The sequence below is a fragment of the Nanorana parkeri genome, unplaced genomic scaffold, assembly GCF_000935625.1.
Source record: "Nanorana parkeri isolate BGI_ZX_2015 unplaced genomic scaffold, ASM93562v1 scaffold36, whole genome shotgun sequence".
NCBI classification, from domain to species: domain Eukaryota; kingdom Metazoa; phylum Chordata; class Amphibia; order Anura; family Dicroglossidae; genus Nanorana; species Nanorana parkeri.
This window is the reverse complement of record NW_017306304.1, coordinates 157,435-172,284: the sequence shown is the minus strand read 5'-3', so window position 1 is coordinate 172,284 and position 14,850 is coordinate 157,435. Positions and strand designations below refer to the sequence as shown.

Here is a 14,850-nt window from a genome sequence, read left to right as displayed (position 1 = left end):
CATGGATGTGACGTATTAACTGGCTAAATGTATGTTTTTTTTTCTAATCAGCAGCATGCAGACCCACTCTTGTGTTGCAGATATGTTTTTACATTTTGTACATAAAATAAATAACGGCTATTTTGCATTTTTTTTGCCATTTTGTTAAAAAAAGTAAAGAAAACATTAATATTATCTGGTCATTTTGTCGTAGACGTTACCCTTCTTATTTAGAATGTTTTTCGATAAACTACTGACTCTAATTATTGTGTAGTACTTCCATTTGTAGATTTGAGCAGTGGTAGAATCACTTTGGGAGTTTGTCAAATACTGACATTATGACTCTTTCCCTTGTTCTCAGTTTCCTGGTTAGCTTTATGGTGGATGCCCGTGGAGGTGCCATGAGAGGTTGCAGGCACAATGGACTGAGAATAATAATTCCCCCCCGGAAATGCACTGCTCCCACAAGAGTGACCTGCCGTTTGGTGAAGCGCCATCGACTGGCTACTATGCCACCTATGGTAGAAGGAGAAGGTCTTGCTAGTCGACTCATTGAAGTTGGCCCTTCTGGAGCTCAGTTCCTTGGGTAGGTTCTGATGCTAACTATTCATAACTTATTTGATTTTACATGTCATGAAAATATGCACTACTGTACACTTTCAAAATCTGTTTACTTTTATAATAGGTAACATTGATGATTATTTGAGTGTGTTGTACTGAAAAACCTTAGTAGCATTGCAATTAGATGTGCATTTTCCTGTCTATATGGATCTCTCTAATTTGCTAAGAAGTAGAGATCAGGGGGCGTTAATGCTTTGTAAATAAGGTGTGCAGAAGTTCCTATTGTGTGCACAATATCCCTAGGACATGTACAATTATGTCAGTGATGAACCATTGGAGACCTGAGGCAAAAGTAAGCTATTTAAAAAAATTAGACCAACAGACACAGTTATTCATCTAGCTATAAATGACAATATTCATTACACAGCTTAACAGTCTTTCCCCCAACAATGAGCACTTAATGTTTGTATTAGACCAAAGAAGGCAGACAACCTGTGCACCTGCCTCATCTAATAGTTACGTGGTTATATCCCATTGGCTACTACCTCGAGATTATCGAAGGGTGTCTGTCCACATTTGAAAATACCCATAGACATAGAGGGGAGTTTTCAAAGACTGGAGCAGACAGAATCTGGAGCAGCTGTGCATGGCAACCAATCAGCTCCTAACTTTCATTTTCAATGCTAAACCAAACAAACTAAAGAGAGAAGCTGATTGCTTTCTATGCACAGCCGCACCAAATTGTGCCTTCTCCAGTCTTAGGAAATTCCTGCCATAATGTTCAGTCTGATAAGATGATAGTCATTTAGTGTCTTTGACCACCTTTAGTAAATGTCATATCTAGAGGAGGAGAATGGTAGAAGAGTAACACAGCGGTAAGTAATTTTTAGGCACAACCTTATGTTAACATCTGTTATGGTAACATCTGCTCAGTGGATTTCTCTTTTAATACTCCAGTCAATATGCAGTACGTTAAAAAGGTATCTGAAAAAAGAGACTGTGTTACTGTAAAAAAAACATTCTAACAGGTAAAGCTCTGACTTTTGAGTAGTGTCGGTCAAGGCAACCCATGATAGTGATGGGATTACAGGAATGTGTGTGGGAGGTCTGCTACCTTCCACACACATTCCCATTGTCTCTTCACTATCATGGGATGCCTTGCCAGCCAATAGGGATGTGCAGGAGACTGGAAGAGGTAGGCAAGTATTTGCAGACACCTTCAGGTGCCAACACTTTATGCAGTAGGAAAGCAGGAAGTTGCACACTGATGTCAGATCACATCCAACGTCATTAAACCTGGAGATAGCACTTTAGCCTTGTATAGGGCCGCTCCTCTTTAATGTTTCACCCAATATGGGCTTGATCAGACACATGTCCTCAGCGTGGGCGTGGCTAAGCGGCGTCGCGTGAGTGGGTTTACCGGTGTGGGCGTGGCGCAAACAGCTTCTTCTCTCAAGGAAAGGGGAGGGCCCTTTTCAATAATAAGAGGTTTCCTTGAGAGATTCTGACTAAATTGAAAAGTGCTCACTATTAAAATAAGATGATGTCATTACATCCAGATCACTACAGTTACATTTCTAGTATAGTCCACTCCTGACTTACTTTTAGAAAGTGGGAGCTCACGGCGAGGAGGAGACCAGCGGCGGGCGTGGCTTATGCAGCGACTGAGGAGACCAGCGGCGGGCGTGACTTATGCGGTGGGTGAGGGAGCTCGCGGCGGGTGAGAGAGCTCACGGCTAGGAGGAGACCAGCGGCGTGCGCGGCTTCAGCCTGTTCGGTGGGCGTGGCTTATGTGGCGGCGGCGGCCTGTGCGGTGGGCACGTCGGGAGCAGCGTGTGACGCGTGACGTGCGACTCAGGCCGCGCCCCGAACAGGCTAAGCAATCGATAGCCGACGAATCAACGATCGAAATCGTTGTCAACGTTTTCAATCGTCGATTTTAATCGACTTAATCGATTAACTGTTGCAGCTCTAGTTGGTACAAGGTGGGGCTGCAGTGTGCCATCTCTGGTTTTGATAAAGTTGGATAGAGTGAGGCTTGGCTCACTTTGTCTCCAAGATCCAATGGGATTTTCAAATTGGCTTGGAACAGCGACATCTCTCTACATGCCAAAACTTTAAACCTGCAGTATTTTTCTACTGCTGACAGGGTTTCTTTAAATTCTAAATGTTTTGAAAGCTTAGTGTCTGAGTTACATTATGCACTGAAATTAATAATGGCTTAGTTATTGACTAGTAAATTGTACTTGCAGGGAAATAATGTCTACAATTTGGCTTATTTTTGCTGTGTTTATTTAATTGCATTACTCTGATGTGAAAAGAGATGATAGGTAAGCGATAATAACTGTTTGAAGAATACTGTATACTTAATACTGCACATACACACTGTGATAATTTGCAGTGATGTTAAAGTTTTCCCAACACTGTAGCTGGAAAGTTATGCCTTTGGCTTAACTTTTGACTGCACAAATGATTTTCTCTGCTGAAGAAAATCATTTTTGTTGATTTGTAGAGGGAAAAACAAGAAAATATATAAAACAATTTTACTTTATCATATAGGTGGACACTTGCACCAAATGCAGCATCAGTACTTGTATAGCAAACTTAGCAAGCATTGGCCATTTGCTCTAAAGTTAATCACCAGGTTTACAATTCATAAGGACATTTTAACACTTTAACTTTTAACTTATCATTCTATCATTTTATCATTTTAACTTATTTTGCCAAATTACTGAGGGTTCTTTGTTTTGCTCTTTATGTTTAGTCACACACATTTTTTTATGATATGGCATATCAAATAATATGGAGGATTTAAAAACTAATAACTATCACACCTTTGCATGACAGAGTGCAACAAATGGAAATCATTTTACCTGCCTGACCAACAAATAACAAACTCTGTCATCTGGCACTTAACTTTGAATGCCTCCATCTTCCCATGTTTCCATCTTTGCCTTCTATGAATGTTGAAGTGTACACTATAGGAGTAAATGAGTGAATAGTCATCTCAAGGAGCATTTTTTTAAATTACATTTGGGGGAAGCATCTTCTACCCATTATACCATTGAGGACAGCTGCCCAGTACTTCCTGGTTCTTCTCTTTGGAGTGCATTGTTGTGCATATATTCCTCTGAAGAATACACACCAGAGGAGAAAATAAGGAGTGGGCGATGCTGTGGCCAATAGCTATGTTTAAAATGTGTTGTGCCCTGTTGTTGAACCCTGCCAAACTACACCCAAAGCTAAAACAAGCCATTGAATGGAGTCCAGCTTTAACTTTAAGTTGATATAAAATATACATTGTTAACAAATACTGTCTACTGTGTATGTACAAATACCTTTTCCTTGATTATTTTTATCATAATTGTTAGTGTAAAACAGATTGGAATAAATGATCCCACAGACCTGCTAAGGTAGTGGGATAGAATACTACAATGTGTTCCTTTTTCACTTGTAGCTGGCATGTAACACACATCTTTCTACTCCCAAACTGTGGCATATCACCTCTAACACAAGCTGAAATTACTCTTACCTATGTTCTTTTTCCCTCTGCTGCTTTGGATGTACTCAGTAAACTCCACCTTCCTACGGCTCCTCCCCCTCTAAATGAGGGAGAAAGCTTGGTCAGCCGAATCCTTCAACTGGGACCTCCTGGGACCAAATTCCTTGGGTAGGAGAGACTTTAGATCAAGTTGATGGATGCTGGCCCCCCATTTGTCCCTTTTGTTCTCCAACATAATTTATTTATTTCTGTCAGTGATTTTTCCCATGATCTGTGTGATTTTTTTTTTTTGTGTCCCGACGAGGTATTTTAATCCCTGTGACTGTTTTTGTTTTAGTGTAGTAGTATGTGTGCTTCCTTCTTTTGACTATTATTGTGAAGTGGTGTTACTTTTTGCTTGAGCATGTGATTGATTTTTTTTTTAAACTAGTGATTGACTTTCAATCTGTGTCTGAGAATCCTGGATCACAAACTTAGACAACATGTTCATTGTAAGTGACTGTAAGTCCAACTGTGACCTGACGCTGAAAGTTTTTTAAATGCATGACACATCCCAAAGTTGCTACACTTTCTGCGTTATATTAAATTGTAACTTCCAATACATAACATTTGTCACAATACAGTAATGCTGCAGTGATAAGATGTCTATAATTTTCTGATGCAATGAATCTGTTGACTTCATCATTGTTTGTGTGTGCGCTTGCAAATTAGGTTCTCTGGGTTCCTTTTCTCCTGCAGTAAACCATTTGCTTTGTTAATTACCAAATATAATGTATCTTGTTAATCAGGCCTGTTATTGTGGAGATCCCCCATTTTGCGGCTTTGCGTGGAAATGAGCGTGAACTAGTCATACTGCGCAGCGAGACTGGGGATAATTGGAAAGAACATTTCTGTGAATTTACTGAAGATGAACTCAATGAGATCCTTAATGGAATGGATGAAGGTATTAATATTATTATTTATCTATATATTGAACACATAATACATGTTATTACTTGTCCAGAGCTTTAAATTGTATCTATTGGGTGTACAGCTGCCTGCAAATGCCTGTACATTAATCATTGTGATAGATGTGATAATTATAGACATCAGGGGAGGGAGGAAGGGACTTTTATAGTTTCTTATGTCTGTGATGACATCAAATAGAGGATCAATATGTTCATATGTGCTTTGGGCAGAATGTGTGAATAGCCCCACTGCTAGTCTCCTTAATAGCGATCAGATAAAAAAATCCAGCTCAAATACTCAGATATTACCCTAAGAAGAGTTAGCTAGCGTGTCGCACGGTGTCACATGATTTCCATAGTTATCAGATCTTTGCCTGATTTAAGACAGATCTAGTGTCTAGTGTCAGTCATTATTTGTTTCTGAGCATATTACGTAAGAATACATTTGTTTAATATCTATCTGAATGTGAAATAGGTGGTGGAAAATATGTGATTTTATGATTACTTCTCACTCAGTGTACGTGGTCCTTAAACTGTACCTCTGTCATCTCTTCATAGTTCTTGATTCTCCAGAGGAACTGGAAAAAAAGCGCATTTGCCGCATTATCACCCGGGACTTTCCACAATATTTTGCAGTGGTTTCTCGTGTTAAACAGGACAACAACCTTATTGGACCCGAAGGAGGAATTCTAAGCAGCACTGTGGTACCTCAGGTCCAGGCTGTTTTTCCAGAGGGTGCCCTAACTAAGAGAATCCGTGTTGGCCTTCAGGTATGGAAATCAAGAGGCATTACACTATATATATATATCAAATACTGGCTGTTGGCTGTTTGGGATGATGTTGTTTCATAGCAGAGCGATTTTTTTATTGCCCTTTGATAGTTATGGAGACATTCAAAAGCTTTGAATGCTTATTACTAGCTTTTAACACTTTCTAAAACATTTTCCTGCTTTTAAGGCCCAGCCAGTGCATCTTGAACTTGTGAGGAAAATATTAGGCAACAAAGCATCATTCAGTCCCATTGTGACATTAGAACCGAGAAGAAGAAAATTCCACAAACCTATAACAATGACTATCCCTGTGCCCAAAGCTTCCAGCGAGGCGATGCTGAATGGATATGGTGGTGACACACCTACATTAAGACTACTATGCAGTATCACTGGTAAGTTTAGATAACATAGCACCACTGTAATACGTCATGACTAGTCGGCCTGGAAAAAATCTCACAGACCATATTTTAGGACATGAGAGACTTAGCAGGGTGGCAGACTGCTTCTTTTTCACTTTCATTGCACATTTGATTTCCCTGTAAGCAAGGAAATACATTAAAAAAAAAACCCTTTAACTTTTATGTGCAGAACACTTATTTGGTAAAACATTTAATGAAATTACTTAATGATTTGTTGTCCTGTGAAAGAAAACTAAGGGCTTTACGTAAGTGAACTCTTGTTTTGCCAGTTACAGAGTGTTAACTCTCTTTAGTGCATTAACAAACATCATACCAGAGTGCTACATATCTTGTTACTTAGGGACTTATTTATAACACGTGCGTCCAGCATATAGCTGTGCGAACAACATTCACAGGACATTACTGCCACTAGATGTAGCCAAGGAGCATAGAAATGTCCTATGCTCCTCAGCTCCATCTGGTGGCAGTAATGCACTACAGACGTCATTCACACAGCTATATGCTGGGCAAATGCATTAAAAATAAACCACTTTGTGTTTCCCATCTTTTGATGAGTCACATACCATTATTACAAATGTCACCGTCCCAGTGCCATCTATGTTGTTAAAAGTTACTCTATATACTTACACAGACGATTGGTAGAGCTCAGCCTGGTAAAATCACTGTGCTGCCGTTTGGCAGCTGCCAATTGACTGAACAGTTTTGTCACAGTAATGTGTCCCATTCTTTGGGAAACTTTACTTTAATTGGTTCATATTATAATCAGAAGGAGGAGAAAATACATTATCCATTATAATCATTAAGATAACAGTCTGAGTTGTATTCCTTTGGCATTGTTTGTACATAACACACACTTATGCAATGTGAAATTGAGTAGCTGATTTTATGTATAGTCTTTCTTGCATTATTATGTAATGTATGCTATTATAGGATTAGAAAACTGTAAGTATTGCCTATAGCAACTAGTCACTTTTGTCATTGCTGTAATTGGATTGGTAACCCATTCCCTTCCTCCAGCTTTGCAAAAATTATGCCCAGTATTCTGAAAAAAGTGTTTGCGTATAAACATAATATACCTTTTTGCTTTGCTATAGGTGGTACAACTCCAGCACAGTGGGAGGACATCACTGGAACCACACCGCTTACATTCGTTAATGAATGTGTCTCTTTTACTACTAATGTATCTGCCAGGTCAGTTTTTGGTTCACAAATTGTTTTGTAAAAAGAACAGAAAATATTCTGATAATACATCATGTGTGTGTTCGCCGTAACAATACATCATGTGCGTGGTCACCATTACAATACATCATGTGTGTGGTCACCGTTACAAATGAGGTATTGTAGCCTACTGTGTGAATACCTTACATAAATACACAAAACGTTCTTCAGCATTGTGTACCGCTCTTACCATATTTAATACTGTTTGTGCTTTTTTTCTGTAGGTTTTGGTTAATTGATTGCCGACAAATCCAAGAATCAGTTACATTTGCTAGCCAAGTTTACAGAGAAATTATATGCGTTCCCTATATGGCCAAGTTTGTTATATTTGCCAAATCCCATGACCCCATTGAAGCACGTCTGAGATGTTTTTGTATGACAGATGACAAGGTGGACAAGACACTGGAACAGCAGGAAAACTTTGCCGAAGTTGCTAGGAGTAGAGACGTAGAGGTGAGCCTGTGGAAAACACTGAACATGTTGATGCATGTAACATGTTAAAGCACATCAATTACAATACCCATATCAACACTAGAAGTGTAATTGAACCCTTTTAAACTTGCTCCAGTGATGACTGTTCACCAATCTCTTTTTTTTTTCTTTATTTAATGAATCCCATCCCGAGGGGTACCAACCTGGTTGTACAAATGTAGACAGAAGACCAGCCTATATGCAGTTTCACTGCTGTACTGATATTAGTTTGTATGCTGGTGTAGCATGGGTTGATTTTGTTTATTTTAGAAGAAGGGGCTTACAATAGACTGGTAATATGATATTAAGAAAGGGGACAGTAAATGTGGCTGAAAAATAATAATCTCTGAGTTAGTTTGCAGTCACTGTTCAAGCTTGCTAAAAGTGTCCCCACACTAAAAAGCTTGTCATACAACAGAACTATTTATGTGTAAAGGGTATAGGCCGGGTATAGTGTATCACAGTAGAGAACCTCAGGAGTACATTAACCAGTTGACATCCGCGGTGTTAAACCCCCTTCCCATCCAGGCCATTTTTCAGTATTCAGCGCTGCGGTACTTTAACTGACATTTATTCCGTCATGCAGCGCTGTACTGAAATTAATTTTATACCCTTTTTTGGGGACAGATAGAGCTTTCTTTTGGTGGTATTTATTCACCACTGGGGGTTTTATTTTTTTACTATATTAAGGAAAAATTACCGAAATGTAAAAAAAAAAAACAGTTTCCCCTATATTAAATGATAAAACATTTATTATTACCCAATTTTTTGGTAAAATATAAAAGATGGGGTCACGTCGGGTAAAAAGACACTAAACATGTCAAGCCTTAAAATTGCGTGCGCGCGCGAAACCTCAAAAAACGATAATACCCAAAATTGGCCCTAGGCGACGCTTTAAAAGCTGTTACCGCTCATCAGTTTAGTGTTATCAGTGATTGATGGCCCTAAAATGATTGCTCTCACTGCGACGTTCGCGGCGATATGTAACATGTGTAGCGCAATTGTAATTTTTGCGCGCTGGGGCACCGGACGCGTATTTACGTTTATAGGCGCGTAAACGTGGGGGTGGGGGAGTTAAACATTTTGGGGGGGGTTTTTCCCCTTTTTTTATATGTGACTTTTATTTTATTTTACTTTTTTATGTGTTACTTTTATTTTTTTTTATTTATATTTATTTTTTTTGCACTTATTGGTATTGCTATTATATAGGGGGATAACAACCCTGGGGGGGGGGGTGCCGCGAACGAGCACATATAGGCGATCGGCGGGCTATGGACCCGCCGATCGCCTATATGTGAAACACCCGGTAACGGGTGTGTGCATTTAGCGGGTCTTTTCTGCCCGTGCGTGCCCGCTAGGGGGCGCGCGCGAGCAGAAAAAAATTGCCGTCTGGAGACGGCAACCCGCAGATGCTGCAGTGCCGTCCGTCCGTTTTTTTACTACGGGCGGACGGCAAGAGGTTAAGGATGACAGAATTATGACTGAATCCCTATTAGTCTTTATTGACCTGTCAGAAATAAGTTGTCTTAGTGTATTAATGGAGAAATAAGGAGGGTGCAATAGTGGGTCTATGTATTATTGTTCTTGAATACCACACCATCAGATCTTTCCATTGGAATATTTCTGCCAATTACAGTTAAGTGATCAAATCTGACCATAACTGCCAATTAGAATATACTTTTCAGAAGTGGATATGTACTCATCTATGTGCTTTCTTAGGTGCCAACAAAAAGGGATGGATAGGATTTGGAATCAGAAATTGCGCTTGATGGACAGCAGACTTAGTATGATAATACTGCTTAATACAGTTGTAGACATATGTGCACATACAGCTGAACAGTAGTAGAGGTTGTAGCTCATAAGGAGATACAATGTACTATTTAATTGTTAACACCAAATGAAGGATACATTGGTGGTATTCCATAAAATATTAAGCATATGGACTGAATTTAAATTGTTATCATTTGATATATTTTTTTATACAGCCTTGGTCCTTGACCAATGAGTATTGCTTAGTGTAAGGTTAAGGTTATATAAAGAATGCTAACGTGCTACTGATAGTACATAGCATTTTGAGCTCCTGGGATGCTCAGTAGGAAAGCAGGTATCTATGGTGTTTTTGTTCATCTTTGATATGACTTCATGTACATTTAATGGCAGTGTAGTTTCTCGCACATCTGGCTGTACTATCTGGCATGGCTCTGTAGACCACAAGACTGGATGAACAGATTTGAAATCCCTTGGCAAATAAACCAATTCAAATATGCATATTTCTTTTTAACTCTCTTTGTTACTGTTTGCTTAGGGATTATCATTAGATTAATAAAAAAAGAAAAATATCACAATAAAAAGCTTTTACTTTAAAGAATAAATATTTTACATCACCCAGTCCCTAACTTTATTCACCTTCTTAATAACCTAGAGCTTTACTGTATAGAGTGTTTTGCCATTTTCTCTTATATGGTTTCATACTGCTTTTTCTATATTTATGACCAAGGAGAAGGTCTCATGGGGTAGTACAGGAAGTCAGTACTTTCCAAACTTCAGACTCAAGCAATTGGCGCCCAACACCTTACAAAGCAAGTCCTCATATGTAACTGACTATATTTACAGTTAAATCAAGTTTACTTTTATCAACAAAAAGTACAAACAATACACAGAATGCATACATCAAGGGTTCGCTGAAGGCAACAGAGTGCAAATCCAGAATATTTATGGATCATGACAAACATACTGTAGTAAACCATCATGGAAGAGTGGAAGGAAAACAGGTCAAAATATATAACCAATACTGCAATGCATGAAGCTCATAAAGAAAAGTAGAATCCACTCAAAGACTAACCAAGTAAATTGCCCTTTTCTCATCAATGGGATTTATCAATAGGTATCATTCGTGAAAGAGAAAAAAGAGAGACAACAAAACAGGACAATAGAGACGAAAAAAGGGAGATTAGAAGGAAATAGGATGACCTAAAAGGGACAAAAAAATCCAAAACAAGAGGGTGGGAGTTCATAAAAAGTTACCTAGAACGTCTGAAGTCAAAAAGTGTAGCCATAGGTTTCATACGGCCGAGAAACAATCAAAAGTGTCAGTGTCTGAGGCAAGAAGTTCTTCCATCCGCATAATATCATTGATATGGCTTACCCAGAGGAGTAATGGCCCTCTTCCAAAAAATTGGGATAATCTGGCAGGCAGCAGCTATAAGGTGGCGCAATAAAAGCGTTATTGACTCTTCTGGGGCCCGGTAAAAGAGACAGAAGGGCGACTCAGGAGATGGCTCAAGCGTGTCTCTATATAGGTGATTATAAACTTCAAAAATGTTTTGCCAATAAGGGGAGATTAGAGGGCATTGCCACCAAATATGTAAGTGCCTCTAGACGCTTTACATCTCCAACACGTATAAGGAGAGTTCGGGAAGATACGGTGGAGAGAGACTGAATCTATATACCATCTAATTAGGATCTTTACATTTTTCTCCTGGGCATAACTGGAGATAGAGGACTTATGTGTAAAATGAAAAATGGTATCCCAGTCATCCTCTGTTAGGTCTCTGGCTAGGTCCGTAGGCCACATAGCCATAAACGTAGGTGAGTATGTAGTCTAGCCTGTAACATCCCATACATCAGTGACAACACATGGCGTGGAGGTTCTGAGAGGGTAAACACACGTTGAAATGGAGTCAAAGCTCTGTGAATCTGTCCGGAACCATGAAGATTCCTAGAGAAATGGGATAGCTAAAGATCTAATAGCCAGTGATAATTTGTATTTACCAGGGAGCTGTTGGAAGCAACAAATCGTCCAGTAGAAGAATGTATAAAATTCCTAGCTTGAGGCCAATCTTTCTGACCATAACCCCCTATAGAAGAAATGGCAATACACATAGGCAGGGACGGGTTATCAGATAAAGAAGTCATATGACTAGGCAAAGTGCAAAGCCCATGGGCGTCACGTAAGGAGTGCCAGACTCGTAATGTAGCCGATGTGAGGGGAGAAGGTTGGAAAGGTGCCTTTACAGTGGGGGACAAAGACCAAGGAAGCACCCTGAGATCAATTGGACAAAGATATTGTTCCACCAAAGTAGATGCCTTTAATAAAGGACAAGGGAACCATTCAAACATACGTGCAAGTACCATGGCGTTATGGTATGTCTTAAAATCGGGCATGCCCATACCACCTCTAGAATTATGCCTACAGAGAGACTTATACCGAAGATGAGAATAGCTATTATGCCATATAAATTTAATAGCAAGGGAAGGTAAAGTACACAAGAAATGCCTAGGAGGAATAAAAGGGATAGTTTGGAGAATGTATAGCAATTTAGGAAGAATTTCCATTTGAGTATATTGATTTTCCCAAACCAAGAGATGTTATAAGAACTATAGGATTCTAGATCTTTTCAAATGGTACAGAGTAGAGGAAAATAATTTAGGGAAAAAAGGTCTGACAAATTGGAAGAGATGGCAGTCCCTAAATACATAAGGGACTTTTTAGTTCAAGTTCAATTAGAAGGGAAAGTTCTGTTTTAATGAGGTGAGGGTGGAGGGCGACAAATATAGGTCTATTGCTGTAGATTTAGACATATTAACTTTGAAATTGCTATGCATGCCAAACTGTTTAAATTCTGAAAGCAACGCAGCAACACATAGGGGTGTTAAATATATAGAAGTAAGTCGTCAGCGTACAGTGACAATATAACTGACTATATTTATTTATATAGCTTAGTTGTTGTGACATGCATATAACAGAGACGCAATGTAACATAAACACATCTTCTTTATTTGAAACCAATATTGTGTAAGCAGGAGTTCACCCTTAATAAGAAAATGTGTATTCAGTTTTATAAATTGAACCTATAGCATTCTGCAGCCAATGATGTTGTGTTTTCTTTTTCAGGTCCTGGAAGGAAAACCAATCTATGTAGACTGCTTTGGAAACTTAGTACCTTTAATAAAGAGTGGCCAACACCATATATTTAGTTTCTATGCCTTTAAAGAGAACAGACTTCCATTATTTGTCAAGGTAATGATAATAAGTTGTTGAAAGAACAATTGCATTAGTAACACTAAATGCATTTCATTTGATTAGGGACAATGTGTATGTACTTGACCACAGAAATGTTGCCTTTAAGCCAACTTTACCATTAAAAACTGGATGGGCAATGCTGTATATGCTGTTAAGCTTAACCTGCTGAGACAATAGAATAAGCAATGTTATCCCCTTATATCAGGTACGAGACACAACTCAAGAGCCTTGTGGACGCCTGTCTTTCATGAAAGAACCAAAATCTAATAGGGGCCTTGTGCAGCAAGCCATCTGCAATCTAAATATCACATTACCAGTTTATTGTAAGGTAAGTGTTTTGTTCACCGTGTTTTACATCAGTAAAAATAGAATAGTAGACATAAAAATCTACCCCTTAACATTTTATTACAATATACTATCTATATTTTTCTGTCTGGTGCTGTGCGGGTTGGGTTTCAAAATATACATTTACATCTGCACCAAGTAGAATAATTAGCCCATGCATGCATTACATATACTGATATATTTCTTTAGAGTGTTTACATTTTTAGGTTATCTTATCCCTACATAAATGCCTTATATGCTTAAGTTCTTACAATGTTCTAAATTTTTTACAGTTGTCAGTGGGTAGGCATTAATTCAAGAAACCCCTTGCAACTTTTGTGAATGCACAACTCCCTATCTGAAGTTGTTGTGAGCTGTGCTATGCTTGACTGGCAGTTGAAGTCAGTTTAGGTGATTGCTGCTGCCATTCTGGCCGGTACTTATAGGGTAATTGTGTGTGGAATATTTGATAACTTGAGCAACAACAGTATGATGTAACAAACTGAGGAAGCATGAAAAATAGAAGGAAGTATTAAAGTGAAGAAAACAAACAAATATTTGATGTTATATTTGTAGACTTGTGCTTTAGTCTAAAGGAAAAGGTCTTCAGAATATCCAGCACAATTACTTTCCTTTTAGAGGCTGCTGTAAGCTGCATTGTCAAGTAGATTAGTATGTTCTGCAGCATTACTATTAATATTGTGTAGGCACAATCACCCATTGGAGCCAGCAAAATCTGCAAAAGAGTGGGCAACTGTAAGGAGACAGCGATGTGAAAGTTTAACTAAGTGATGAAGAAAATAATTAAAAATAAGAAAATGTTTAATGGATAATAAATGTCACATAATTAAAAGCTATGAGCGTGAGTTTTAGTTTGAAGCAAAACTCTAGACAGATAAACTAGAGGAGAAACTAGAGTGACAGAGAGATGAGCTCATCACTGTCCGGTTCTCCTTTACCTGTCCAGTCACAGGCTAGGGCAGATCCAGACAGTCTACGTTCATAGGAAGTGAGTTGAATGATGCTGGCCATGAGACTGAGGGCTTTTAGTAGCAGAAAAAAGTACTGCAAGGGATAACTCTGGAGTGAATATTGCAAACAATGCTCTTTATTTTATCTTTTAATAGGCTGTTAATGTTTATCTTGTTGTATTTTGCTGGAGTTCTCCTTTATTGTGATTTAGACTTAATTGTTTTTTCTCTCTTTTTACCCCTCTGTCTACCTGGCATCTTGTATTATAAAGGAATGTGAGTCAGATCAAGAAGATGAGGTAATATCGGTTGTTCTGGATATTAAAAGATGCTGTTTTTGTATTGTTCCTTGAGTTATTTTTAAAACAACTATTCGTATAGGTCAGTCTACCCGGAACTGATATTTACATTTTTGACAGATTCTAGACAATTAAACCACCTAAATCTGTTAAGGACTCTGTTTTTTTTTTAGATATGTGTTCTTGATGCCCTTTTTCTGTACAGCTGATGTTGCCATTATGGGGGCCCTAAGTATCCCCAGTTTGATAGTTAATTATATGTGTATTATGGAGAATGCAACAGAAGGTGCTGGAACACACAAAGGTTCGTGTTGACAATCAAAACTGCCAGGTGGATAGGAACAGAGTTGGAAACAATGGTAGGCA

At 38.6% G+C, this 14,850-nt stretch overlaps 1 protein-coding gene across 1 annotated transcript in view; it reads left to right on the top strand.

The window, feature by feature from the left end:
* Positions 1-14,850, top strand: part of ANK2 (ankyrin 2) — a 168,320-nt gene that overhangs the window by 107,175 nt on the left and 46,295 nt on the right. Inside the window, exons 29-38 of the mRNA XM_018569969.1 lie at positions 341-565; positions 4,112-4,210; positions 4,831-4,985; positions 5,548-5,759; positions 5,947-6,151; positions 7,273-7,369; positions 7,621-7,849; positions 12,762-12,887; positions 13,096-13,218; positions 14,458-14,484. Of these exons, the coding sequence (XP_018425471.1) occupies positions 341-565; positions 4,112-4,210; positions 4,831-4,985; positions 5,548-5,759; positions 5,947-6,151; positions 7,273-7,369; positions 7,621-7,849; positions 12,762-12,887; positions 13,096-13,218; positions 14,458-14,484 (1,498 nt within the window). The remainder of the gene's footprint in view (positions 1-340; positions 566-4,111; positions 4,211-4,830; positions 4,986-5,547; positions 5,760-5,946; positions 6,152-7,272; positions 7,370-7,620; positions 7,850-12,761; positions 12,888-13,095; positions 13,219-14,457; positions 14,485-14,850) is intronic.